Source organism: Heterocephalus glaber, unplaced genomic scaffold (genome assembly GCF_053883595.1).
Source record: "Heterocephalus glaber isolate CG9 unplaced genomic scaffold, H.glaber_assembly_v1.0 deba00001606, whole genome shotgun sequence".
NCBI lineage: Eukaryota > Metazoa > Chordata > Mammalia > Rodentia > Bathyergidae > Heterocephalus > Heterocephalus glaber.
The window spans coordinates 38600373-38628310 of record NW_028258377.1 but is presented as its reverse complement, the minus strand read 5'-3'; the positions used below and the strand labels follow the sequence as shown (position 1 = coordinate 38628310).

The following is a 27938-nucleotide window of genomic DNA, read 5'->3' as shown; positions in this document are numbered from 1 at the left end:
GTTCTACTTGTTTCCCCTAACGAGAGTGTGTTTATTATCTATTTTGTTCACTGTTAGGTCCAGCACCTAGCACTCCATGGCAGTCAACAAACATCCGCTAGGGCCGGGGATTTACCTCAGTGGTTCCGACGCCTGCCTCGCAAGCGCAAGAACCCGAGTTCAATCCCCGGTACCAAAAAAAGAAGGAAAAAACCCCCAAACAAACAACCGCTAACTAAAGAAATACATGGATGTACGAAGCGCTTTCGAGAGCGCTGTTCTGCGAGGTCCAGGCACACGCGGGCGGGCACAGCGCAGGTCGGAAAGGCCCGGGGTGGCGGGGCGCTCCCGCGGCTCCGTACCTGGGCTAGCGGCCCGGGCGGGCGCGCAGAGACGCAGGTGGGATCCGCAGCTGGCCCGGGCGGGCAGTCGGCAGGGGGCCGCGTGCAGGCTGGATCCTCCCCGCGCGGCCCGCCCGGCCAAGCTATAAGAAACGAACCCGGGCACCGCGCGCGCACGCGCGCGCGCAGCCCCACATGGCCTCGGGCGCGCAGCCTCCAGCCGGGTCGGAGCCGCGGGCTGAGGGGGCGGGAGGTGCGCGCAGTGCCGGGGGGCTCTCGGACGCGGAGCCCCAACGCCCTCCTCCTCCCCCGCCGCCCGCGCGGAGCGCGGAGCCCCGGTGGCCCCGCGCCAGGTCGAGTTCGGCCCCCGCCGCCTCCGAGGCTCGGGCGCCGCCGCCACCCCGGACGCCCTGCGACCTGAGAGGTCCCCTGGACGAGCGCCGGGTGCTGGAGCACCTGCACGTGGCCCTGAGGCGCGAGGCGCGCGTGTGGCGGGGCGGGAGCCTCCAGGTGCGCAGGCAGCCGACCGCGCCGCTCGGGGCCGGCCTTCCGGGCTGAGCCCCGACGAGCCCCGCGGGCGGGCGGGGTGCGCTGAGCCCCCTGGCGCCGCCAGCAGGTGCCGCTGCAGGGGCCCCGCTCGGGACGACGGGCGGGCGCGCTTTTCTCGCTCGGGGCTCTCGGGCCCGGGCCCCTCACACGGCGGCTCCCTCCTTTCTCCCGCAGCCGGAGATCCGCGGCGCCTTCCTGGAGGTCGTGGTGTGGTTACTGGAGCGAGAAAACGCCTTTCACTTCGCCCGGACCACTTTTAACCTGGCGCTCAGCATCTTTGGCCGCCTCCTGGTCTCCGTGAAGGTGGGCGGCGCGAAGGAGCGCGAAGGCGGTGGGCGAGCTGACCTGGGTCGGTCGCGCAGTCCCGGGCTCAGCCAGGCGCGTGGGGGAGCGGAGTGGGGCCGTCACCCCGGACCGCGGCTCCGCCCCGTGGCCTCAGGGCTGGACTCGGGAGGGCGGGAGGACCCGCCGGTACGAAGGGGGGCGTCCAGCGGGCTCCGAGGCCGCACTGTCCCCGTCAGTCCCCTGCGCAGGAACACTGACGGGGCCGTGCTCCCGACAGGAGCGTCCTCCCTGGGACTGTCGCACAGTGGCTCTAGTGCTCCTGCCTCGTGGAGGAACAGTCTTTAAAGGGGGGATTATTTTCTTAACGCCCTGCCCGGCCTCTCCAAACTGCTGCTGGAGTCTGCCCAAATGTGCTCGTGCTGCAGGTGTCGGAGTGTCATCTCCAGTGTGCCATAATCACGTGTCTAAGACTTGCTGCGAAGCTGAACGAGGAGGAGGAGGTATGTCCCCCTGGGGTCCTCGCTGGGCCGCGCTCGAGGGACTGCAGTGTAGCCGGGGTTCCTGAAAGGTCTGGAAATGTCACTAACTCCTGTCACCTCTGCTGACCACCTTCTGGTTTGTGAGACCCTAGAGGACAAGTGGAGAAGCAGAACTGAGGCCCGATCTTGCAGATTCTTCTGGCCTCGCTGGTTGATGCTGGCCAGGTGGATGCAACCTGCATTAAACACAGGTGCCTGCTGTTGAGAAAAACCCCTTTTGGACCCCGTGGCTTGATGTTCACCCCTAGAAACTATGTCTGGGGAAAGCTGCTCGAGTCTTAGAGACAGCTGTGCCAGTGAACTCGGTCCTTGGGCACTACAGGACCTTTCTCTGGGACGTGCAGGGGAGCTGTGTGCTTGGCCACCAGAGTCCCAGACCTCCCACCACCCTCTGACCTCTTCCACTTTGGTGATGGGGAAACCACTGCCATTTTCAGAGTTTCCTTGGGTTGATGTCTGGGTCTGAGGAAGCAGGGGGGGAAAAGTTTGTTTCCAGTTGCAAACATTCAATAAAAAATTTTAACTTTTGCTTATTAAATATAATTTGTACTCAAGTTGTTTTTGTTCAACCAAAGATCAAGTAAATGATCCTTAAAAGAAGTATCTCTAGAAGTTATAGTCGTAATTTGCTCATCTACAAAAGGTGAGAATGAGTCTTGAGTACACTTGGAACTTGAATGTTTACTCACAGACAACCCTTATTTAGTCCCTCTGGAGAACAGTCAAGTTTTCCTAGCCCCAAGCCACCTTCAACTAAGATTGAAGGGAAAGCATCTGTAGTTGTAGTGCTACAAAAAGCATGGGAAGCTTTGTTGACGTGCCTCCCTCAGAAAGCTCAAAGGCCTAAATTTCCTCCCTGTGAGTAGCCATGACAGGGCTTGGGAACAGCAATGGCAGAACCCATAGCCCCTGGAAAACCTTGGGTAAGTTGTTGTGGCTGACCACAGACTGCACAGCCCCAGCCTCCAGAACACCTGAGTCAGCTGGGATGCAGGGAGGATCGAGACCTGTTTGCAGAGGGTGGCCATGGGCGTGCACTACAAGGAGTCTCAACTTCCGGGGGAACTGACAGCCAGCTAAACTCTGGCAGGTGCTTCCTCTCCAACACCTCCTGTGGCAGGCCACTGGATGACCCTTTACTCAGGTCATGGATACCCAGTCCCTATAGATAAAAGAACAAAAGCTACTATGACACGATGTAGGGCTTTGGCCTCTTTATTTTCTTTTTACAGTCAATTCCACATGTAAACGACTTCATAAAGCACTATGGCCCCAGCTATAGCCCGAAGGAGCTTCTGAGGATGGAGCTGGTTATTCTGGACAAACTGCACTGGGACATCCACACCGGGACACCTCTGGACTTCTTGAATATAGTAAGCACGAGGAGGCATTGGCTGAGTCTCCCGAGACTCACATGTGCCTTTGGAACAGCTGTTCACGACACGGGACAGATGGCAGAGCACAGGCGAGCACATGTACTTGCGCATGCACCACAGTGAGGTGACCCACGAGGCTTACCGCTTACGGAAGAGTGAAAATGTGTCTTAAATCCAACACCATTCCACCAGCCTCTCATTTCTAAAGGACATTAAATTAACTTGACAAAGATGTTTAGATGGCACTATTATGGTGAGGTTCTTCTTAAATACACACTGCAAAAATATTTAACTTTCCATTCTATGAACTTTGTACATAAATATCTCCTTTTGCTACACTTTACACACATTCACTTAGCTGTCTTTATTCACCTACACACAAGCCTTATTGAAGCTTTAGACCATATTGATCTGGCACTTGAAAATATATCACACATTAGTTTGTTTTAGTTAGGGGAATGATATCATCCTTAAGGATGTGATTCTGTTAGTAAGGCAAAATTATGCAGTGGAAATGTCATAGGGTTTTGGTCTGTTATGAAGCATGAAGACTAAATCACTAAGGGCTGTTTCACTGTGAAAACTGGCCCAGGTTGCAGTCTAAGTCAAGCTGATACAAGTAACTTTTCTGCTACCTTGATCTTGAATAGTATGTTTTTATCTTCAAACGGAAACACTTGTCATTAGGTACTTTAGGCTCATGACTGTATCACAAAGCAGAGTGCTTTTTCCTCCAGGGTCGATGCTCAGAATGGGCAGTAAGCTTCAAGCCCCTTCTGGGACCTTGGACAGAAATGAAAAGGATTGGGCCACACTGGATGCTCCCTGATGGAAACTGAAATTGTTTGCACTTTTGGTCGTTGATAATATGAAGAGGAGGGGGTTTTCTGTTCTAACATTAAAAACCGTGGTCTCTAGTTCCATGCCCTAGTGATCCTGAGCCAGCCCCGCGTGATCGATCTGCTGCCTCAGACGAAGCCTTCCTGCCACGTCGCGTCCCTGACCAGGCAACTGCAGCACTGTATGGCGGGCCACCAGCTGCTGCAGTTCAAGGGCTCCACACTGGCTTTGGTCATCATCACCTTAGAGTTCGAGAGGCTCAAACCCGGCTGCTGTGATCCTATATCTGATCTGCTAAAGAAAGCACAGGTAGACGTCAACTTTGCCCCAGGCCAGGCTCTGTGTCCATTCAGCTGACACTCCAACCCTGCCAAGGGACCCTTCTTGACCCAGGTGTGCTCCAGAGGACGCTCTGGCCTTGACAGCTCTGGCAAAAGTCTTTCTAAGGGCTGGGGCACACACTCGGCCATCTGTGGGACATATGTTCCTCCTCTGGACCAATGGGGGTGGGTTTCTGGCCATGACGAAAACCTCACCTCAGTGGCAGCCCTTCTAGCAGGAAGGCTGGGTTGGGGCTGGGGGTCCAGCTTAGGAGGGAGCAACCTTCAGCTTAATGTGGAGGACTCTACATTTTGGACCTGTCTCAGGCTATTTGAATACAGCTGGGGAAGGGAGTCACAAGCGCTGGGGACAGACAGGTCAGGACGGAATGCATGAGTTGCTGAGGTTGGAGCTGGCTGTTCCTGAGATGGCACTTAATGCTCTGAGTTGCTTCATGTGCCTGTGGTAGCACTTGGCTGCCTCCTCCTCAGAACCTACGATGGTTCTGCTCTAAGCCTGGCCCGTTCTAACACAGGTCAGTATCGAGCAGTACGAACTCTGTAAGGAGCTTGTACAGCAGCACCTGAGAAGTTTGCCGTCATCCTCCCGTGCAGACAACTGACCCACTGCCACCCAGCCTCTGTGCCACTACCTGTGCTGCAGAACACAGTGGGACCCTCCTTGCTTGGACACCCGTGAATCCTTGGCTTTACTAATCCTGTAAAGAGAAGGGTAGCGAGCCCTGGAAGAGCAACTGAGGCAGTTCCTCAGTCCTCAGAACAGCAGGGGCAAGGGTCAGCAGAGGTAAGACCGACAGACAGGCACAACCCTGCCTTCTCTCTCCTGGTGAAGCCACGGAGATCAGAGGCAGCTCACGCTGTGGTCATTTTTCCTTCTCCTGCAAGGGTTGGTACTGGCCCCTTGGAGAGCTGGAGGGCAGGGGCTGCTCCTCACTGACCTCTTCTTGCTGTTCTACCTGCAAGAGCTGGCTGTGTCCTCCAGCCTCGCAGGTCTGTCCCAAACATGTGGCCATGTGCTTCTGTCCCAGCTGCCCACATCTCTCCAGACCCACTTTCCCTCGGCAGTGACTTACACCTTCTCAGGACTGGATCTTGATTAGGCTTTAATGTGTAGTAACCCTGAGCAAGCAATAAACACCATCTTCCTTTGACCCTGCTCCCCATCCTGGGGGCTGAACCCAGGGTGCTCTGCCACTGAGGTACAGCCCCAGCCCTGTTTATATTTTGAGACAGGGTCTTGCTAAGTTGCCCAGGCAGGTGGGTGCAAGCTTGTGATTCTCCTGCCCCAGCCTCTTATTCTGAAGCAAAAGACATTTTTTGAACTAGAGGAATGCCAAGCTAATGCATGGGTATCACTGGTATGCCAGTGAACTACAGGCTTGGTTCTGAAAGCTTTTTGTTGAGCTGGGAGCAGGTTTGCAGGCCCTGCCTGACCCCACTGCTGTGCTGTGAGGTTACTTGCATGGCTGAGGGGAAGGCCAGCTGGCTCTCTGAAGCCGTGATACTATTGAATTCTGGGCACTGGAGCCCAGCTGGCAAAGATGCCAGCTGGAGCTGTGTAAATAGTGTTGGGGACTTAAACGACAGCCACATGCTTAGAGGTGGTTTGTGAAGTCTCCATTGTGACTTTTTTTCTTTTCTGTGAATGCGCCATGCTGTGGAGGCTGGGGGTGCAGCAGAGGGGTCAGGGACCAGGTCTACCATAGTCATGTCGGTATTACACAGTCTGAGTAACCTTGACCTTTTCTGGACACAAATCTTGCTTTTAGGAACTTACATAAAAATAAACTTTGTCAGTAATGCTGCCTGGATCTTATTTTGCATTTGTGGCTACTGTGCATTTAGACTCGCTGGAGCCAAACACATGGAGCATTCTCCTGGTCCTGTCAGTAGCCATCATCTAGGCAGATCCTGGAAGACCACGGTGAGAAAGTGAGGGAAAGCACAGGGAGCTGACAGCCTGGCAGACAGCCCCCGGCTGTAGCTTTACCTATGGGAGGAGGGGGCAGGGAGGCAAGTGTCTTGGGATGCCCCGGGCTGTAGGCTGCTCGAGGCCAAAGCTGTCCTGAGCCTCCCTCCTCCCAGCGAGGGGCACTGGAGCAGGTGCGAAAGAGCTCGTTCCGAAGGCCCACACCAGCTCGGACTGGCTCAGGCTTTGGGGAGCTGCTGAGGCTTCTGGGCTTCTCAACCCAGTGGCTCCAGACATAAACTCAGTACTCAGAGCTGCTCCCACTCCGTTGTGGGGAGAGAGAAGCAGACCTGGGTACCCCCATACTGAGATAAGGGACAGCCTTGTTGCCATGCCTTTCTGCAAATGCTGTACCTTTCATTCGGGGAAGCTGGCAAGCCATCTTCCTTCTGTCCCCACCTCTAGAGGGTAGACCTTGTTGAAGGACTGAGGCCAAAGAACAGAAATGGAGACAGCCCAGAGGCAGATGGAGAGAGGGAAGCTCAGTGTCCGGGAACACCGTGGGGTTTCCTTAAACTTGTCCATCCCCAATGGGTAGGCGAGTTGTGCAATGCTGCTCCTATACCAGGGAGGCCCGGCTCCTTTCTCAAAGCTTAACACAAACTCCCAGCCACCTGCCTCCCATAGGTAGAGGTGAGCTGCACCTCACGAAGGGCGTCTGAATACCAGTCTTCCTGCCTAGCTCTCGGCTCCCCAACCTCAGTCCCTGTGTTGTCATTTTTTGGTCTTCCTAGGATCTACCTAGTGCCCAGCAAAGAAAGTGCTGCAAGAAATGGACTCAGGTGTGTGGGATTCAGCTACTAGTCTGCCCTTCCTTGGCCAAACATTTCCTGTGTCCTAGGACTTCCTACCTCTACAAAACTTTCTACAAAATTTCCAAAGCCCACACTGTCAAACTGTATACTTTAACAAGGACCAGATTTCCACTCTTCTTCCATGGTCCTACTTGGATGCCAAGGAGCAGCTAAATCCAGGAATTAAGGAAACAGACAACGCACATTCAAATCCAACTTCCAGTCACTTGATATGTGACCTCGGTAACTATGTAACCTCTCTGCCTTCCCTACAAAATAGGGAGAGTAATGATATCTGATCATAGGATTACGATGAAGATTAGAGGTGTTAATGCATGTAACACAACTGAATGCACACAAATATTAGTTGTCCTGTGTCCACCTTCTCTGATAAAAGTTTGCATTCTTTGAGCCAGGTGTGCCTTCTCTCACCACCTTAGCCTAGTTACCCTGTAAAGATTCTTGGGCCACAGACTGCATTTTCTCTTTTCTGACTCTTTCCTCCATCCTACTCCTTCCCAAGAGTGACTCACAGTTGCCTGTAGCAGGATTCACTATTAAAATGTAATTCCCACAGAATCACACAGACTAGCCTCCATCAAGTTCTCAGAAAAGACAAACTATTTACCACAGCTGTGGCATATTAACAGGCTTGAGAAATTTGTTAAATCAAAAGAGATGCCCAAAAAAGACACTATAAAAACTCAAAATAAATGCGAAATTTAATGGGGGAAAAAAAAGTACAAAGTGAATGGAGAGGAACAAAAACAGTCAATGAATGGAGTAAATGAATTAACAAGTGAAGCAGTTTTAGAAAAGCATGTTAACATAACATCACAAGGCACGCTCCCTCAGCCTCCTGCCCAGTAACGGGAGCCCCACTGACCAGGAACCCCCCTACACACAAACATAAGTGCAGTCTGCACAACCACAAACCATGGCCTCGGATCCCCTGTAGCGAGTGAGACCACAAATCCTGGCTTGTTTGGGGCGCTTCCAGTTCATGCTGCTGGCCTGGCACATTCATTAACAGCAGCCCCTTTCTCTCACAAGGCCCAGTTTGGACAATAAATTATATGGTGGTTCTACCCCAAACCAGTGTGGTTCAAGGAAGACGTGATAGTAAATTCCAACGTGATCCTCTATGACATCCCAAATAATGCTGGCAAATGTTGAGAAATGAGGGGTACATCAGATCTGCACATGGGGGTCATGCTCCATGACAGTAGTTTGTTAATGTCAAGTTTTATCCTCGTCCTGTACACCAAGAATTTGGTCTCAGCTCAAGATGACAAAATTCCAAACACAAACGGCAATGGGAGAGGTGCAGTGAGGCTTGCTAATGTTGGGGCTGGTGGGGCAGCTCGGTCTCCAGAAAGTGCAAGTCTGTTAGGGCAGGCCAGCCACCAAGCACAGCTGGGCCTTCTAGTACGCCCGGGCTGCCCTCAGCATTGCAGTGGGCAGGGGGCAGCATGGGCCACTCGAGGCCCACGAGCTCGGAGTCCCCTCACTCACAGAAGCACTGCACCTGCCGGGTCAGAGCCTCGCTGTCAGAAACACATCAGCTAGGAAAGGCTACTTGCAAGGGCAGGCTCTGAGCCAGGTGAGTATACCTCAGACGTCCAAGCAGGCTGTGGAGGAGCTGCTCGGAGTACACACCGGCCTGTGACAAGCAGGGCTACCTTTCAGACACCACACTGATACGTCAGTGTCCGAGCACAGCCAGAGGTGGATTTACTGTGAGGCTGATGAAGCTTCATCTCCAGGGCCCCTTCCAAGGCCCATACCTAATTTTATATTCTTATTCTTTTGGTTTTAAAAGTCTCCTAAATAGTTTAAGTTTCTGGCCCTAGTCAGGGCGTAACTTTATTTGGGATATCAATAAAACCTCCTCTACTGCCGGCAGGAGGAGCCCCTCAACTGTACAGGCTGCTCCTTTCCGGCCGTTCCCCAGTGGACCCACAAGAGCCCATCCTTCCACCTAACTTCTGGGGTGTGAGTTGAGACAATGTCTCCTATATACTTCAGGCTGGCCTTGAACTCATTATGTGGCCCAGACTAGCCTCAAACTAGCAGTGATCCCTCCTGCCTCAGCCTCCCGAGTGCTATGCACCACCACGCCCGGCTCTCCCTCCATCTAACTCTCAATGCAGTATCATCTCAGAGGGGCAGGAGGAAGCCCAGACTTGGTCCTGGAAATCACTAAAGCAGGCCAGGCAGAAAGGGAGGAATGGTGACAGGAAGAAATACAGTGGGCATGAAAAGCTACCAGCCCAGCAATACTGAGCACAGCCCGTAAGGCTCCCAACAAGGAGTGTGCCAGGCTGTGAGCTTTCGTGGTCCACCAAGAAAGGATTTCACTTTCATCTCCCAGTCTGATGTCCACCCTGATACTCCCAGAGGCTGGCAGCCCACTAAGAGCACGGAAGAATGAATGCTGCTAGCACTCTTAAAATGTTCTTCCGTAGAGTGCAGCCCAAGGGAGAAAAGCTACCCTGGCTGCTTTTTCTCAGATTGTCTTAAACATACCAGGCAGCTCCTTCTCTTTGCCCGGAAGGAAGAAACAATGACCTCAAGGCACCAACAGCCTTTTCCTCAGAGCCCTCTTGGAACTGGAAAGCCAGGGTTGGCCGGGAGTCTTATTTGGAATTAAACACTTAACACACACACATGGCTTGGTCCCTCTTCACAGGTGGCACCTTGGCCAGACAATGGCTTTGGGCTGCTGTTCCATTTACATTCACAGTAAAAATGATGGATGTGGTCTTGCTCGTGATCCACTTTTATCGGTAAAGAACTTTCAAACACTGTCATTACAGGAAGTTTATTAACCACCTCTCCCTATATGTTATAGGGGTGCTCTATACATGAGAAGGGTTTAGAGGGTTTTTTTTAGTTTTTAAAAACCAGGGAGTCTGTGTTACGTATGAAAATAATGGGAGAGGATATTATTTGTCTTTACGCTGGTGCCAAAATAAAAATTTAGAAGAGTCTCAAAGTTATTAATGAAATTAAACTCGAGGTTAGAAAAAAATTAAAACAAAGGGGGCCCGGGCAAATTTTGCAGCATGTATACCAGACCACAGGCCGCACATACGGCACTGCGTGAGTCACCATCTTGACGCCGAACAATTAGGCCTAGCACCACCGCCTGGGGCCTTCACTAGAGTGGCTTATAACTGCTCCATCAAGGAATAGTGACACTGTAAATGGAAGACCAGCCACTGGCTCTGAAAAAAATAAACCTCGTCAGTTTTGGATTCCAGCATTCACGGCTTCTGCACGTTTGCACAGAGGGTGTGGCGGCCAGACCGAGGGCAGCCTGGGGCCGGGCGGGACGGGGCAGGGGCGAGGCAGTAAACACTGGAGGCTGCGCGCCAGCTCCCAGTCCGTCCTCACGCCACGTTATGGGAGAAGGGTCACAAGGTGTAACTCAAGCAACTTAATACATGAAAGTCTAAAGTCCACTCTTGACATGTAAGTCTGTGCGTGCGTTAACTGAAAAATAAAAATAAAACAAACAGAACAAAAACAGACACATTAAAAGATACGCAGACCAAATCAAACAGAAGCAAAAGACAGCAAGATGGACACTGGGGAAGGGCAGTCAGTTTGGCATTTGTGACGGGCGAAGCAGAGAACTGGCTTCAGTTTGTGGCGTCCCAGGCTGAGGGTCAAGATCTGATTGGGAAGTAATTTTGCAGAAATGGATTAAAATTTAAAGAACAAATGCAACCAATCAAAGCCATTCAATTAAATGGTCATGAGAAGTAGCCACTTTCAGAATGCACGCCCAGCCCACCCCATTCCATCAACCAGGGCTGGGGGGAGACTGCTGGGGGCCACACCCAGCCCACCCACTTCAGCCTCCACGAGCCAGCGAGGGCAGAGGCCAAACTGACTGAGGCTTCCTGGCGTAGCCAGCAAACACAAAGGGCCCATCCTCCAGGCCCGGGCCCAGAGGACAAGGTACCAGAGAGCCCAGACCCGAGCCATGAGCCCTCCACTGAGAGCTGTGTCGGAACCCTGCGGACAGCTTGCACCCCCAACTCCCCACCACTCCAACCCCCCGGGCCTCAGGCCCAACCTGGCTACAGGTCCTTGCTTCAACTTCTGAGAGGTTTCTCCACAGCATCTTTCCTAGTCTCAGCCCAGCTTTTCTTTAATGAGTTGGACTGGGCTACGCAGGCAGAAAGCAGGGCAAAGTCACTTTGGTCCATGGACCTCTGCCCCTGGCACCCCCAAGGAGAAACCAGGTTTCTGGGCTGCCACCCCAACCCTCAGGCTCACCAAGCCCGGGCTGGGCATGGGGCGAGGGGGAGCAGCCACTGTAGAGGAGAGGGGAAATTCTCAAGACTGAGGGGAGCACAGGGCTGGGTTTTCCCTGGGGACAGGAAGGGATTTATCCTTCCCAGCAGTGCCTGTGGCCCAGGTGGGGCCACTGGGTATGGGGGTACAGATTATAAAAAGAAGCAGGCGTTAGAAACGACAACTGAAATGGGAAGGGGACCGAAAGAGGAAGGAAAGTAGAAGGGAGAGGAAGGGGAAGTAAAAAAAATTAAAATGTGTTATGTACATTACCAACTCAAATTATTAAAAATACAAAAGAGAAAAATCACTATTTCCAGTTAAGAAAAAAAAAAAAAAAAGACAACTAGAATCCAACTCCCAAATGCCTGGTTCTGGCCTGAGTTCCCCAGGAGAAGTGGTTCAAGTTTCTCTCTTCCAGTAAGCGCCTGCACCCCTGCGCTGTCGGGAGACAGGTGCCCTGTGCCTGCCTGTGTGACACGGCAGGAGAGACAGGGCCGTGTGTGTGGTGTGCACGGTGTGAGCTTGTGTTAGGGAGCACAGTGGGGGGGCACGGCGAGTGTCTGTGCCGGAGGCAACATCCCACGCCACAGCTAACCAGCCTCCACCGCCACCAAGGAGGGGAGGGTCTGCATGCACAGCTGCGGACACTCGCACGGAGGGAGCCCAGGGCGGAGGCCAGCGCAGGCCTGCCTGCTTACTTTCTCCGCTGGCACAAAAAGGATGGTGCCAGACCCAGGCTAAGGGCAGGGGAGAGAGTGCTCGGAGACGGGCACTGCGGTGTGGCCAGGGTGGGAGAGGCTCCCGCAGGGTGTGCAGGCTCCAGCTCAGGGTGTGGGAGCAGGCTACAGAAACGCCAGGGGGGCTGGGGCTGCAGCTCAGTGGTCGCATGCCTGTCCCACATGCTTGAGGTCTGGGTTCCAGCTCCATCAGCACACACAGAGGCCAAACAAAAATGACTCAGAGTCGCCCCACCTGGCCACCAAGTGGACAGCACCCCTGGAGGCTGTGCCATTCCCGTCTCTCTCTCCCTTCTCTACAGGAACAACTCCAGCTTCTCCTGGAGGGGCGGCTCTGCTCCCCCACAGGGGCTGCTGTCTTCTCAGCCCACATGGCCTCGGAATAGCTCCGTAGTGATCACAGTGTCGGGGGGTCCCCGCTGGCCTCGGTTACCACCTGCCAGCCGGTGTGGGGCCACCCACTGCCTCAGAGACTGAGGAGGGCTGCACCCTGGGCGTCCCCGCAGAAATGCCGACAGTCCCAGGCCCTGTCCTTCTGGCCTGAGCAACTTCCCCAAGACGCTACAGCTCCGCCTCTCAGGCTGTGCCCTGCCCGTGTGGCCCGGCCTTCTACACACTGCAGCAGAGAGGGCCCGGTGCTGAGCGCTACAGAATAAATGGGTGAGCCAGAAAGGGAAGAGGAGAGGGCAGGAGAGAGAAAGGAAGTGAGGGAGAGCACACGGTCACCAGAGAGAGAGAGAGAGAGAGAGAGACAGAGAGAGAGAACAAGCGCCAGGTGATGAGACAAGAGCACCAGTGTTAGAAAAAGGACAGGAGTGGGGAGCAAGAATGGGGTGGGAGAGCAAGTGAAACGGAGCAGAAGAGAGCGCTCGACGGGGAAAGTAGAAGCAAAGACCAGAGGAGCAGGAGACAGTGCGTGCACAGCAGAGAGCAGCACGGGGAGCCACCACCTACTTCTTCCTGTCCTTGTCCTTCCTCGGGGGCTGCTGTGAGGTGGCATGCACGGCCTGAGACTGCAGGGCCTCCACGGCCGCCTTCCTGCAGTTGAAGGCGCTGGCCTCCTCTTCCAGCTCCCGGCGCTTCTCCTCTACCTTGCGCTTCTCCTCCTGGTGGATCCTCTTCAGGTGCTCAAACTTCTCGTGCAGCTGGGTGAGAGAATGGCTCCTGGCACACATGTGGGAGAGCCTGCGCCCCGGCCTCACCCTGGCTGGCCCGGCCTCCCGCACCCGATGTTCCTGCTGCGGCCCAGCCAGGCACGCACCTCCCTCTCCTTCTCCTTCAGCTCCAGCTCCGTCTCCTTCACTTTGCTGACAAACATCTGCCTCATCTCTTCCTCCTTCCTCTGCAGCTCGCTCAGGAACTCTTTCCTCTTGGCCTCGTACGTCTCTTGCAGGCTGTGGAGACCCCGAGCAGAGGGCCGGGGCTGGGACAGTGGCACATGGTGCAGGGCAGAGCCCGAGCAGCAGACTGGGGCGGGCCCGGGGCTGAGGGGAGGCCGGGCTCCTGCAGCCTCCGCTTGGGCCAACAAGACCCTAGAGGGCAGAGGCCGGGGGGCGAGAGTGACCGAGAGAGCGGCTGTCACCTGAAGGGCTGGCTGTCGCCGTCACTGTCCTGGAAGCCCATCTCCTCCAGCTTGCAGCGCCGGTAGAGCTCGTAGTGCCGACTGTGGGTCTGCTCGCGGAGGTCCTCCATGTTCACCCGGATCAGCATCTCCCGGAGCTTCACGAAGTCGCAGTGGTTCTCGTTCTCCACTGAAAGCAGGGGCACGTGGGGCATGGGGCGTGAGGCAGGCACGCGGCGGGCAGGGGCAGACAGCGTGCGGGGCTGCGGCCGGGGCGATGCAGGCACACAGGCGGGGGGTGGGGGACGGTGCAGGCAGCAGGACTGCAGGGCGCGTGTCGGGCCGCACTCACCCTGCACCACTCCCCAAGGGTACTGCCGCGCTCGGACCAGCTTGTTGCCCACCTTCACCTCCTCGGTGCTGCCCACCACAGCGAAGGGCAGGTGTGCCTGTAAAGGGCCCGGGTACGCGTGAGCACTCGGGGGACATAGGGGAGCACTCTCTCACAGGCCCTGTGGCAAGCGCCTCACCTCTAGCTCTTTTTTGTTTTGTTGTTTTTGGTTTTCTGAGACAGGGTCTCGTTATGGGTTCAGACTGGCCTTGAACTCACTGTGTAGCCCTGGCCGGCCCGGAACTCTTAGTGATCTTCCTGCCTCAGCCTCCTGAGTGCTGGGATTACAGGCGTGTGCCATCACACCTGGCTTCCTCTAGCTCTTTTGACTTTTTTTTTTTGGTACCAGGGATTGAAGTCGGGCCCTCGAGCTTGCCAGGCAGGCGGCGAAACCACTGAGCTAAATCCCCGAATCTTCTAGCTCCTTTGGAGAAATGTTCCAGACCTTCCAATGGGATAGTGAGCTGAACCCGAAACCCTCCCCCTGGCACTCCCGACTCTTCCGGTTATTCTTTTCAGGGCCATCCAGCTCCCTGAAAGGTCCTGCAGGCTCGGCTCCCTTCCGGTTCCTAAACCCTGACCTCAGGTCTGCTCACGCCTGCAGGCTTTGGGCTCCCACCCTGCGGTCAGGCCTTGCGTCCCTCTGACTGGAAAGCCAAGTCAGCTCCTCCCCGGCCCCCAGGGGACAGGCCTGGCCGGCGGGAGGGGCCCATATGTCCATCCTGGAACAGGCCAGGCTGGACTCCTGGGGGACAGAGGCCCCCCAAGCTGCACCTGCAATCTGGCTGCTCCGAGCCCCTGGCCCTGGAGCCCAGGCCCTTGCTCAGCACTCACATTCATGACTGCGTTAATCTCCGCAACGGCCTCGTCGTCGGTGGGAAACTGGTAGATCTGGACCCCGTTGCTGACCAACTCGCCCATGATCTTGATCTTGAACTTGTGGAGCTCGCTTTTGGAGATAGTGTCAGCCTTGGCAATGATGGGAATTATGTTCACCTGCCAGACCGGGGGAGGGACACGGTTACAGCCCTGCCCCAGCCACGTCCCTACAGAGGAGCAGAAGATGGAGCTGCACCCGTGGACTCTCCCAGCCCAATCTGGCCAACCTTTCCACAAAGCCACGGGGGCTGCACTGTCCTCCCACAGCTCTCAGAAAGAACCCCAGGGGTCCACGTCAGAAAGAAAGGGCAAGAGAGGGAAGAGCTAGGAATCTGGAGCCAAGAGAACAGGGCAGAGAGGAGGCTGAGCTGGCAAGGGGCGGGACGCTGAGCAGAGGGCGCGAGGGGGGCGGACACTGTTCCAGGGGGAGGGAAACAAGCCGGCCAGGCTGGGAACAAGAAGGAAGGGGTGCAGGGCTAGACTCAGGGGCAGGACTCTGGAGGAAAAACCCCGAGGACCACAAGGGGGAGACAGGTGGTAGCAGTAGGGGCCACTGCGAGTGAGACACAGAGCGAACCAAGCCAAGGGGTTCTGAGTCAGCCCCCGCCCACGTCCCTGAGGACCCCGGGGGACGGCGGAGCTGCAGCCCCCCGTCCCGTTCTGGGGGAAGGCAGGGCACACACCTTGCTGTCCAGCTTCTTCATGGTAACCAGGTCCAAGGACTTCAGGGAGTGCCCGGTGGGCGTGATGAAGTAGAGGCACACATGGATCCTTGTGTCGTGGTAGTCGAAGAGCGAGCGGCGGATCTTCAGCTCCTCCTGCAGATAGTTTTCAAACTGTGCATCGATGTAGTCGACTATGGGCCTGTAACTACAGACAGCTCCGTCACCTGGGAGGCCAGAGCTCAGCCACAGCCTGGGGACCCCGGAGCCAAGCAGGCTGCCGCCCTTCCTGCCAGGGAGCCAACAGCTGTGCTCCCTCTGGTCAGGCAGCTGACCCCTTCTGACCCACCCCAGGGAGTGACTGGTCAGCTCATGACCACAGAGCCCCAGACGCCCCCGGACAGCTCTCCGGCGCCTCTGGATGTGGGGGCTCGGTGACCAGCCTGGGGGCAGCAGAGCAGCGGAGAAGTGTGGTCACCGTGGGAGAGGCCTGGACGGGCCGCCCTTCCCGCCTCTTGCCTGTCGTCCTTATTGATCTGGTCCCCGAAGCCCACGGCGTCCACAATGGTCAGCCTGAGGTGCACGTTGCTCTCCTGGAGGTCGTAAGTCTGAGGCCGCAGGCGCACGCACCCCTCGTGGTGACTGGCTTCCTCAGTCTCAAAGGTGGTGTTGAAGAGCGTGTTCATCAGCGTGGACTTGCCAATGCCAGTCTCGCCTGGAGAGCAGGACAGGAGGGAGAGAAGTGGGCATCAAAGGCTGGCACAGGGGCTGTCCTGGGCTGGGGCCGAGGCCAGGTGGGGGCGCAGGCAGTCTCAGCCCTGATAGGAGGAGGGACAGGCGGGCTTCCCACTCCATCCACGTCCTCAGCCCTTGTCTCAGGGGCCTTACAGACAATGTGTGTGGAGTGGTGGCTCAGTGGGGCCGTGCTTGCACGCAGGAGACCCTGGGCTTGATCCCCAGCTAAAGGGGTGGAGGGCGAGGGAGGAAGAGGGAGAGAGGAGAAAAGAGGAAGAACGAGGAAGGAAGGAGGGAGGTAGCTAGGCAGCAGACAGGCAGGCTGCTCATCTATCGCACAGCCTGCCCCGAGCCCCATCCCTCCAAGGCCCAGGATGGGCAAGGAGCTGCGGCAGGGCCAGGGTTCGAGCCCATATGCCCTGAGCTGCCTCAGCCCCACGAGGTTTGACTGTGGGGAGGGACAGGCAGCTGCAGAGGGCATATGGCCGAGCACTCCAGAGACAGCCACCCTGCGTGGGCTGTCTATTCAGACACGTGCTAGATGTTTTCTTACATGCTACTGTGACGAAGGGCAGAGGCTGGTTTGCCACAGTATTCTTGACACACAGTAGGAAGGAGTAAATAAATGCTTTTTAAATAAATGAATCTGAATCACTGCGATAAACACCTGCAGTCTGTAAAGCACTTTCTCATGTGCCAAATCCTGCGTGCTCTGCATGACAGCGCTGGCCTGGAGTTGGGCCCCGGCCCCAATCCTGTCCTGGACCCTGGCAGAGACACTGACCACACCCTCATCCTGCCTGCCCCTGCCCCGTTTTCCTCGGCCTGGGAAGCCCCACGCAGCTTGACAGGGGGCCAGGGTACCTGAAGGTCCTCACCCCCCTCTGTCTGAGGATGTCCCCGGCCAGGCCACGAAACTCACCCACACAGAGGATGTTGAAGCTGAAGCCCTGAGTGATGGACTTGCTGACCAGCTGGTCAGGGAGGCTGTCAAAGCCCACATGGCCACCCAGCGAGAGGCTCCGGGGCTCGGACTCCATACTCTGCAAGAGACAAGCAAAGCAAGGCAGTGAGCCCACTGGGTAACACGGGCAAGTGAGGGACCACGCTGAGCGGAACGAGAGGCCCTGATGGAGCTTGTGTTCCTGTGACCAGCTGAGGACAGGGTGAGGCTGCCACCCCTCAGGACCCCCTTCTCCCAACTACTCCATGGCGCACGCTCCAGCCGAGGCCTCCCATCCCCCAGGCCACCCCTGCTTCACACACAGCCAAGTGTAGAGCACACAATGGCCCTGCTGGAGGGCCTCTCCACTCCTGCCCTCTCAGCCCTACCCGGCCATGGCTTAGAGGGGCCGGGTGAGGCTGTGCGGGCCTGGCCTCCACAGAGAGGTGGGCAGCCAGCCCTGACTGAGCAGGGGCCTGGAGCTGGCCCACAGCACCACAAAGAGAAACCCAAAGACCCGGGGCAGAGATCAAGGGCAGACCCCAAGGTGTGTGCCCAGCTTCTCTGGCTTCCCTGGGCCGAGGGCAAAATGCTGTCCTCCAGGGAAGGGCCCAGGCTCAGCCACTCCAGGGCAGGCCTCACACAGCCCCATTTGGGCAGAAATGCGCCTCCTCCTTCGGGAGCCCCCCTTCCTGCCTCCCAGCTTGAAAGGACAACGGCAGGAAAGGGCCGCGGGCTCGGGCGCCCCCTGCTCTCAGCTGCAGGGGAGAGGAGACAGGAGCTGGAGGGCCGGCATGGGAGCTGCTGACAGTGCCATCACAGCCCTCACACAAATGCAGGCACAGATAGGTGGGCAGAGGGGCTGAGGAGCAGACGGGGGCCCTGGTCCTGCCCTGCACGGGGCCCTCCTCGGCACCTGGGCCCCTGACCTGTGCAGCCGCCGCCTCCGGTCCATCTCTCTCACAACCGGAGCCCGCACACACTCAGGTCCAGCCTCTGCTCTACTACCTACGCCTGCCTCCCTCCTCAGCCCTGCACCAGCAACGCCTGCGTGTGTCTGACAGCCTGGTGCCCATCGCACACAAGTCCAGGTCACCCCTCTCCAAGGACCCTGGACAGCCGACACTCCCTCCTCACTCACCACCTCTTCCCAGGGCAGCATGTTCAACTCTCCTCATTCAAGCCCAGGTCCCTTAGGGCTGCAGACAGCCCAGCAAAGGGGTCCCCAGGCAGCTCTCTCATCAAAGACAACACCTGGAGCCAGGATGTGCCAAGCCCCTCAGCATGCTGTTCCAGAGCTTCCTCGCAGGCTCGGTTCCAGCCAGCAGGTTACTTCTGAATTCCCCTTTCCAGCTCTGCCCTTCCCTGGGCTCCAGAGCTCTCTTCACCTTTTCCCTGGCACCTGCACTCACCTGGCCCAAGTACTTACACCCCATCCGGACCCCCACCAGTGTGACCCGACTCCTCACCGTTAGCCTCCCCTTACCCCTGGGCTCTCCACCTATGCCACAAGCTTCTGGAAGTCAGCTTCCAGCTGGGAGAGGCCAGGCTTCCCATCCTTGGCACCCTTCCCGCCCTGCACCCAGAGCTGGCCAGACGCCACCCATTCACAAGCTACTGAGTGTGGGCTGTAATCAGCACCTCGCCAGGGTGTCTGCCCACTGTACACAGGGCTTGATCATTTAGCCTCTGTTCCACCTGCCCGTGGCAGCTTGAGGATCAAACGGAGGACAGAACAGTCAGCCTGGAGCTTTCTTGCTTTTCAGGGGAGACTAAAAATCTCCAAAATTTAAGGCGTGCTGTGCTTGCAGAGAGAAGGCTGTGTGTTTATTCATCCTCTTCTTCCAAGGGTGACACAATCAGGATGCAATCCAACATCCTGTAGTCTGCCGCCAAAACCCACCGAGTCAGCTGTGTCTGGAAACCGCACATGCACACACACACACACACGCACACACGCACACACACTCACACACCCGCCACAGAGTGCTTGCAGAGAAACAGAGGCTATCTATGCCTCAGTCCCTACCCTACCCCCACCTGCCCCGCCTTCTGACAGTCCCGGGTTTCAGAGGCTCAGAGCAGCCCTCGGGCTCACAAAGCACCCCTGCCTGAGCTCAGCAGCCCCCGCTGCCCTTTATCACATGCATGGCTCTGGGTGTGGAAGACAGGCAGGTCGTCATTCCCGTGTCATTGCCCACACTGCGCTGTCACTAGGGGCCCAGACCTGGGATTATGTCTGCCCAGGAGCCTGAAGGACCAGTGGGGGCATCAGTCTATGGGGTGCGCGCGCGCGTGCACACACACACACACACACTTACACACTGAGGAACATCCGACCACTGGGCCTGCTGGAGGCAGTGTTCTTCCATGGTCTCATGGACTGCTGGGACCTCCCGGCTTTACTAAGAGGACTCTCATTAATGCCAGCCTCCACACTCACGTATTCGGCATCAACAACAAGTGATCCAAGTGTGCCGCCCACTCCAAAGTGCCATCCTGTGAGTGTCTGCTGACCTGAGGGGGTCGCACCTAGGAGGGGCCAGCAGCCCCCAAAGCAACAGCCTATACATCTCAAGGACCACTCAGAGATAAAGCCAGGACCCCTGCTGCCAGCCCTGCCGTTGGTGGGAATCAATCAGCCTGATTCCATGGCTGGCTCAGGTACAAGCAAGAGACCAGGGCAGAGTCTTTGTCACCATCCTGTGACCACTGGGGTAGCTGGCCTAAGGCAGATGTCTTCTACCAGCGGATGGCAGAGCCAGAAAAATCAGAGAAGAGAGAGCTGATGCTGCCCTACCTCTGGTGCTTCCCTCCAGCCCTGGTCAAGCGGACCCCGACTGCTTAGCGAGTTCTTCGGCACCTGTGACCAAAAGCAGCCGGAGTCTCCACAGTGCAACTCTCGATGGACAGGAACAGGGAGGGAGGCGGGCAAACAAGGGGACTCCAGGGAGGAATGGGGTGAAGGCCAGTGTCCCAGAAAGGAGCAGATGTTGGAGATGACGCCAGCACACCAAGTCCGCCTGTCTGAACCAAGCCCAGGGAGTTGCCGGCCCCTCACTCAGTCCTCCCTCTGGGCACCGGACCCCACCTGATAGGTGAGGAAACCGGAAACAGCTAGGGATCGAACCAGGCAGGACAGGGACTCGAGCGGGGACCAAACCTTTCCCCCAAACCACTCTGCTACTCGGCTCCCCTGCTCTGAGAAGGCTCCCAGCTCATCACTGTCACTCACCACACTCATCAGACACACCTGCCACGCACCAGACACTGAGACGGCTGAGGATGAAAACACGGGGCACCAGACCCTGGACTTCGGGGGGGCTGATTCTCAAATGCCCAAAGGTCCCACGCAAGTAATATAAACAGGCAGAGGCCAGGATAGTTAACAATGACAGTGGGCACAACAGGAACAGCTAACATTCACCTGAGCACTTGCTGTGTGCAACTCAGGTTTAGTCTCGCTGGGCCCACACCTGGGCCCTGGAAGGCCAGTGGCCATTATATAGCAAGAGCACTGAGGCACCGGGAGGCTCAGGGATGTGCACAGGACCAGGGCTCAGGGGAAGCCAGGATCTGAATGCACAGTGTGACGGGGAAGCCCACCCTTCTTGCCACCTGCTGGATGAGACAGCCGCTGATGTGGCCAAGAGTGGGGTCCCCAGGAGGAGGTGGGAGTGAATGTGTGTGGGGGGGGTGCAGTGCTCATGCCCATGGGTGTTCCATGGCATCCACAGCCACGCAGCTCCAGCCAACTATGGAGTGCAGGTCTGGGGTTGCTAAATCATCCCCTTTTCAAGAGAATCCCCAAATCTAGATCTTCATGTGAAATCCTCTATATTTTAAAGGTCGCCAACCAAGACAGACTGAGAGTACGGGGAAGGCCCAACATAACCTTCAGAGGCTGGGCTAGACCAGAGGCCTGGCAGTCTGCAGGAGGCTGAGATGGGTGGACACACCTCTGCCACCAGTCTCCGGGAATGGGAGACGATTCCAGGGGAAGGGACTTCAGAGAGCCTCCATCCCAACTCTGACCCTGGGTGCTCACTCAGGGGCCTCCCAATATCTGGGAGCTCTGAGCTCTCGGCACACAATGTGAGGCTCCATGGGGGCCACTATCCCCTCTCTAATCACTAACAAGCTTTTGGCTCCAGAGCCAAGCCCCAGGCTTCTGTGTCACCACTTCTTTGGCACATCAAAGACAACAGCCAAAATAATAACTGCTTGGCTGGCTGGCCATCCAGAACACAGTGGAGGACAGCACCTCGTTATGCAGCCCAGTGGATAACTAGGGCATCCTTTTCCTGATCAGGAAATGCTTGAGGTGAGCCTTCTGGATCAGCCCAAATTGCCTGCCCAGAGGAACTGCCCATTTCACCCAGAGACAAGGCGGGATTTGGGAGAGGAAACCATGTCCCATGGCTTGTCCACACACAAAACAGGCTTTTATCTAGAAGGAACGGGGAACATGCTGGACGTCCAAACCAACAGAGCCAGAGAAAGTGAGGATGAGCAAAGATACCCCAGTCTAGGCAGGCTGTTGGAGTGGAAGGAGAGAGGATACCTGGCTCAGGGTATGGGGTTCTTGAGTCCTGGGCAAAGAGAGCCCTCCAACCCCAGGCCTGCCAGTTCCCCAGGCCTCTGGGCTTGGAATTCCCTTTTTTTTTTTTTTTGAGACAGGGTTTTGCTATGTGGTTCAGGCTGGCCTTGAACTCATGTGGCCTTGGCTGGCCTCAAATTCACAGCGATCGTTCTGCTTCAGCCTCCCGAGTACTGGGATTCTAGGTGTGTACCACCACGCTGGGCTATTGGGACTCTTTTGTCCCCAGGCTCCAATCCTAGCATCTACTGGCCTCAGCGCCCTGCCAGGCGGAAGGGGAAGCCCACTCCCCACGAGCGCCAGCTCCGGAGGTCCTGTGAAGTCAGAAGTCACTGCGCCACTGGAAGCCTTCTCCACCCATATTCCAGGCATAAACCATCCTGCCCCAGCTCCAGCTGCCTGGGCCTTAAATAGCCAGAGCAGAGGCCTCTGGCCAGAACCCGTGGTCATAAGTACAACTGTCCTTGAGCCCAAAAGGAATCCCAGGAATTTTCCCAGGAAAGGCTTAGGCCCTGGTCCCAGGATTCCACAGCAGGCCTCTAGCCCGGGTCAGAGGTTACGGGAAGAACCAAGAGCTCTGTGTGTGGGAGGGCAGGATGGGGATGCGGCTGCCCTGGGTGTAAAGGGAAGAATACAGACAGGTCACACCTGTCCCTGCACCTGGGAACCAGTTACAGTGACAGCAGAAAACAGGAAAGACTGAAGCGGGGAATCAACCTTCACAGCACCTCCATGATGGCAGAGAAGCTAATACCGGTGCGAGGCCGGCGGGGCCACCAGTCAGTCTCGCAAGGCCAACCATTCTCGACCTGTCCTAAGAAGGGAAGGAACTCTGTGAGCACAACTACCCCAGGAACCCAGGTCGCCCCTTCCGTCTCCCGAGGAACTTCTTCCGCTTTCTGCACAGACAGCCAGGCTGCAGCAGGCAAAGAACTGGAAGAACTGGAGATGGCTCACTTCACACATCTCCTGTCAAAATCCAGTTTCCCGAAAGGGCGGGGAAGGGGGCGCATGGCAGGTCCCTGAGGTCTTGGCCATCACCCCATCCCTCAGGCCTGGGACACAAACACATTCTTGGGCTTTGAGAACGCAGATGGGTAAGGCACTTCAAGCTGCAGAGGTACTGGACCCAGGCGTTCGTACTGCTTCACTTGGTTCAGGGACTTCAGAGGCAGCCACTGCTGCCTTGCACCAGGGAAAGCCTGGCTGGAAGGAGGCAGAGAATGAGGCTCCAGCTTGGGAAGGGGTAACACGGGCAGCAAAGGTGCCCAGCCTTCCTTCCCAACCCGGGATGGATGACTGCTCTGCAGGGCCGAGGAATGCAGGGGCACTGTGATCTGCCTCTGCTACCTGCCCGCTCACCCCAGCACCAGGCAGAAGCTCAGGCTCGGCCCCAGCCAGAGCCAGGTGTGGGGAATGAACACAGGTCCACGCCCACTGCCCCTTCCAGGCCCCTCAGGAGACAGAAAGCCACCTCAACCAGTCAGGCCCCTACTCCCTCTTGCCCTGGTTCTCCCTCCCCTCTAACTTGCCTTGGACAACAGAGAGTTAGAGGCCATGTGTTCTGAAGAGGAGGACACTTAATCTGCCCCAAGCTGTCCAGGGGAGCCTCAGCTACAGCCTAGACGTCCCTCACCCTGTCCTCCATCGCTTCTTCCCAGCCACAGTTCCCTTCATGACCCTGAGGATGCAGATGGCTCCTAAGGAAGTCACCACAGAGCACCCCAGCTCACCTTGATGGCATTCTGCCCTTCCCCAGGCAGATGCACCTCCCTCCTGCCTGCACAGCTTCACATCTGGCTGTCTGGCAGAGCTTGTGCCCTGGGGGCCATGCCCGGAGATTCTGAGACCCAGTGGCTGCACAGAGGCAGGAAGCCCAAGAAGGCTGCAAGGGACACAGAGGCCAGTTGGCAGTCAGGCCCTTTGCTCTGTCATCCTGCTGCCGCTGGCCTTGCTTTGAGGTAGCTGGACTGCAGCCACAGAGACATTTATGGTAGTTACTGCCCCAAATCTGCACCTCTACCCAGCCCACCCCAGGGCTCAGGATTCAGAGGGCTCCACCACCACAGGCACCTCAGGGGCCTCAGGTGCTAGAGTTTAGGTCTTGAACCACCCTTTACTGGCTGATGGACAAAGTCTGCTTCTTCACCCAACCTCCGACTGCTGACATTAAAAACATGATGGGCAAAAGCATCCAGTGCCCTTCCTCTTCCTATCATCCAAAGTTTTGTTTGTTTGTGTTTAGGTACTGGGAGTTGAACGGAGGGCCTTGCACATGCTAGGCAAGCACTCTATCATTGAGCTATACACCCCCGCCCTTTTAATTTTTTTATTCTGAGACAGGGTCTTGCTAAGTTGCCCAGGCAACTCAAACTTATGATCCTCCTGCTTCATGCTCCCAAACAGCTGGAGTTACAGGAATGTGCCACTGCAGCCAGCCCATCCAAAGCTTCTGACAAAAGTCTAGGCCCTGGGTTGTCAGCTTCCATCTATTCTCTCCTCCTCGGCACTGTGATCAGTCTCTTCTTGCAGCCATCTCTGTTCCCACCTTGGTTAGTCGCTTATCCAGTGCTCCCTTGCACTGTGCTTCCACCCACCTCGCAGCCCTGGCCCACTCTAGTTAAGATGCAAGCAGACCCTACGGTGGGCACCCAGAGCATGGTCCAATGCCCCAGAGAGGGAGGACGGGGCACAGCTACCTCTGGGGAGCAGGAAGAGCTGCTGCTTTGCCCCTGGTGCTCATGCCTGACCCCTCGATGCCACCAGGCGCTGAAAGCTGCCAGACAACTCTCACTCAGCTTGCATTTCTACTTCAGAAAGGCTGGGCAGGGAGGTCACTGGCCATTTTCACAGGACAGGGAGATACTTTGCTGTGACAGGGGCCCTGGGCCCCACTGGGTATGAGGGCTGCCTCCCATACCCCTTGCTTCAGGACAGAACAGGCACGCCCTGGATAGTCTGCTTCTTGGGGAGGTGTCAAGATTACAGGAGTGACAACGGAAGTAACAGATGGTGCTGGGGATAAAGCAGAGATGGGGGGGGAGTGACTGGCTGGGAAGAATGCCAAGCATGAGGCTGAGTTGCCTCACGTTTCTTCCCTCTCCCCCTCACCTCTCGTTTTCCCCAGGCCCTGTAGGGTCCCTCACCACGGAGCACGAATCTCGTCCTACTCAATTCTGACAAGAGAAACACAGGAGCTGGCCCTCAAGACAGGCACTATGAGTGTCAGAACCAGAGAAGGGGCCAAGCAAGGGTGGACGGAGGACTGGCTGCCCAAGGGAGAAGAGGAAACTCCCAAGGACTGTCCCCACATGCACATAGAGCAGGCACTGACCCAAGCCTCGGGCTGAGCCCAGGGTCAGCCAGGGGTCAAGGCTGCTGAACCTGTGGTATATACCATGTTAAACACATACACCAAAGGGTGGGGCACACCTTGATCTCCAAGCACAACTCGGTCCCGTCTCCTAAGCTCCAGGTTCTCAGGAGACAGTTCCCAGGCTCTCCCAGGCTGGTCTGACCACTAAGCTGGCCAGAGGGACGGTGCTGACCTGCCACACCTCCACCGGACCCTGGAACTGGTGAGAAATCAGGTTCACTGAGGCTATGAGTACTCTCACAAACTCGGAAGAATCAGTATGGCTGTAAGCAAAGAAATGCCTCTCCCAGGATGACAAGCCAGTAGGGGACAATGGAGTCTGTGCTCCTAAATTCAGGCCAAACTCCACCCAAGATCTCCACCCAAATTCAACCCTGTCCAAATCCTCCCAGGAGTCTGGCGTGGAAGGCATCCGTCCCTCTGGCTTCACCAAGCACAGCAACCTAGGCCCCACACTCTTCCCTGAGTCAGGCCCATCTGCCCACCTCGAGGATAACACCCAAGCTCCTCACAGAGATGGTCCCAGAGCAAGCAGGAGGAAGGCCCTGCCCTCTCTGAGGACTCTCTGGATGTACAGTGGAAGGAAGCCCCTCTGCAGAGGCCTCGTCCATGGGCTTCTCACACAGAGAGAAGATCCGTCTTCGCATCCAGAGACAAAGATTTCACGTGCAAGTAATTGTAGCCTCACTATGTGCCGGATGCTGGTCATGTACCCCACCTGGATTCACCGAGGTGTTCTCCAATAACCCCATGAAAGAGGGGACACTTCTCATCCTATTACACAGAACACTGAGGGGTTAAGTACCTTGCCCAGGGTCACATGGCCAACAAATAGCATCTAGGAGCCATATCAAGCCATCTGATTCTGGTTCTTCTACATACCACTCCCACAGGCAAGATCAACTGTTAGAGCAACCTCTGGCCACAGACAAGACCCAGACGTAACTTTCTGGTCAGGTGGGCACAGAAAATGCACAGACACAGGGCTCGTGGCCTCCAGCAGTTCCAGGTCTATTAGGATTCACGAGCTGCCTTCTTCCAGTACACAAATTCCACGGAACAGCAAAGAGGTGAAGTGGACCTTGGGTTTGCCAGCTTCTGAGTCTGCTCCTCATGTAGTTTAACTTACTTCAGACACACAGGCCCCCTGCCCAAAGGGAATAAAATACCCCAGTCTAGCGAATGATGAAACCAAGAGCGCCTGTTTAGTTATGCATATTTCCAAAGTAGACCGACAAATGTATTTTCAGATTAAAGGAGAAATCTACATATATAAATTCAGATCACTGTATTTATAGCATTAATTACATAAGTCCCAGCTCCCTTATTTAGCCCCAGAACCAATTCGTTATCGGTCGCAGTCAGAACCCCCTCCCTCCCCACAGCTCTGGGGCCTCCCCCTCCCTCCCCCTCCTCCGCCTCCTCCCGCTCCCTCCCCAACTCCCTCCCTTCCCTCCCCTCTCCCTCCTCCTCTTCCAGCTGACCAGGGCCTCACATGCTGGCCAAGAGGACAGTTTCCTTCACTGTCACAGCCTAGCCTCCCAGACACACCCAGATCCAGCCTTCCACACCAGGGGACGTGCAGACACGACCCCTCAAAGGCCTCCCTCCCGGGTTGTGATCAAAAACCCTTTAGCAAGTTAGCCACAGCCTGGCTCAGGGCCAGGGACACCCTCGCGGGGACCCCCGGGGCCGTCAGCCCGGAACGCAGACTGGGACAAGAGCCCAGACCGACATCACACGGGCTGGATCTGGAGTCGCCCCAGCTCCTGGGGCACGGCTGCCAAAGACCCGACCACCGAGGCCCGACCGCCCGGAGTGGCACCCAGGCTCGAGCGCGGGGAGGGATGCGGAGGGAAGCGAGAGCGGGCGCGGGTCCGGGTCTCACCTGGGCGCTCCGTCCCCATCCACCCGCACCTGCGCGCCCGGGCCCCCGCGCGCAGACGGCGCCTCCCGGAGCGAGGGTCGCGGACCCGACCCTGCCCTCCGCTCACACCTGCCCGGGCCAGGCGGCTCTGCTCCCCCGCCCCGGTGGCCGCGCCCGCCCTGCTCGCCGCTCACCGAGGGCCGCTCCAGCTCGGTGGCCGCCATGCTGCTCGGGCACGGGGCGGCGGGCCGGGACGAGCCGTGCGGGACGCGCTCGCCGGCGCCGCGCTGAATGGATCCAATATGGCCACTTCCTGGAAACTCCCCTCGGCGGCGGGAGAGGCGCCCCGCCCCGCCGGCTGGCTGAGCGCTCGGGCCCGGACGCCGGGGTCTCCGCGGCGGGGCCGGCGGGGCTGCCGGGACTTGTAGTCCGCGGGGCGGGGGGCGGGGGGCGGGAGAGGCCGCCGCGCCCGACGCCCGGCCCGGGCCCACCTGATGATGCTGCCGCCTGCGCCCGGGCGGGACCCGGCGGGACCGGAGCGTCCGGCCCGGCGACCTTCCCGGCCAGGCAGCAGCCTGCGGGCCCTTGCGCAAGCGGAGCGCGGGATGCGCGGCTCGGGCGGGGGTTGGCGCGGTGGGAGAGGAGCTGCGCGCTCGAGGCCCGGACTGGCCCCGGGCTCGGACGGCAGGGACCGAGTCGTGCCCCGTGCGGAGAGGACCGCGCTGCCCTGCTGACCTCACCTCCCAAAGCGTGCACGCCACTCCGAAAACGGCTCCTTCGCCCAAACCCGAGGCCTCTAGGGCTCTGCATCCTTCTCCCGGGCTGTGCACAATCCAGCCCCAAGTCCTCCGAAACCCTCCTTT

General features: G+C 57.1%; 2 protein-coding genes across 11 annotated transcripts; one reads left to right on the top strand and one right to left on the bottom strand.

The window, feature by feature from the left end:
• Window positions 1–504: 504 nt before the first annotated feature.
• On the top strand, window positions 505–6061 carry Ccni2 (cyclin I family member 2). The gene is made up of 7 exons (XM_021241445.2): window positions 505–830; window positions 1044–1172; window positions 1580–1654; window positions 1779–1884; window positions 2926–3066; window positions 3988–4218; window positions 4766–6061. The coding sequence occupies exons 1-5, from the start codon at window positions 516–518 to the stop codon at window positions 2973–2975; spliced, it is 675 nt and encodes a 224-aa protein (XP_021097104.1). The 5' UTR covers window positions 505–515; the 3' UTR covers window positions 2976–3066; window positions 3988–4218; window positions 4766–6061.
• Septin8 (septin 8) lies at window positions 2893–27938 on the bottom strand. Of its 10 annotated transcripts, none has more exons than XM_021241430.2 (10): window positions 27816–27938; window positions 17212–17332; window positions 16074–16269; window positions 15576–15762; window positions 14848–15009; window positions 13975–14071; window positions 13644–13812; window positions 13323–13455; window positions 13016–13206; window positions 2893–4203 (listed from the first exon to the last, which is right to left on the bottom strand). In XM_021241430.2, the coding sequence occupies exons 2-10, from the start codon at window positions 17327–17329 to the stop codon at window positions 4038–4040; spliced, it is 1419 nt and encodes a 472-aa protein (XP_021097089.1). In that variant the 5' UTR covers window positions 17330–17332; window positions 27816–27938; the 3' UTR covers window positions 2893–4037. The 10 variants fall into 10 exon arrangements, with proteins under 10 accessions (XP_021097089.1, XP_004836658.1, XP_004836657.1 ...); XM_004836601.4 differs by lacking the exon at window positions 27816–27938 and adding an exon at window positions 27270–27521 and having other exon boundaries at window positions 15576–15756; XM_004836600.4 differs by lacking the exon at window positions 27816–27938 and adding an exon at window positions 27270–27464.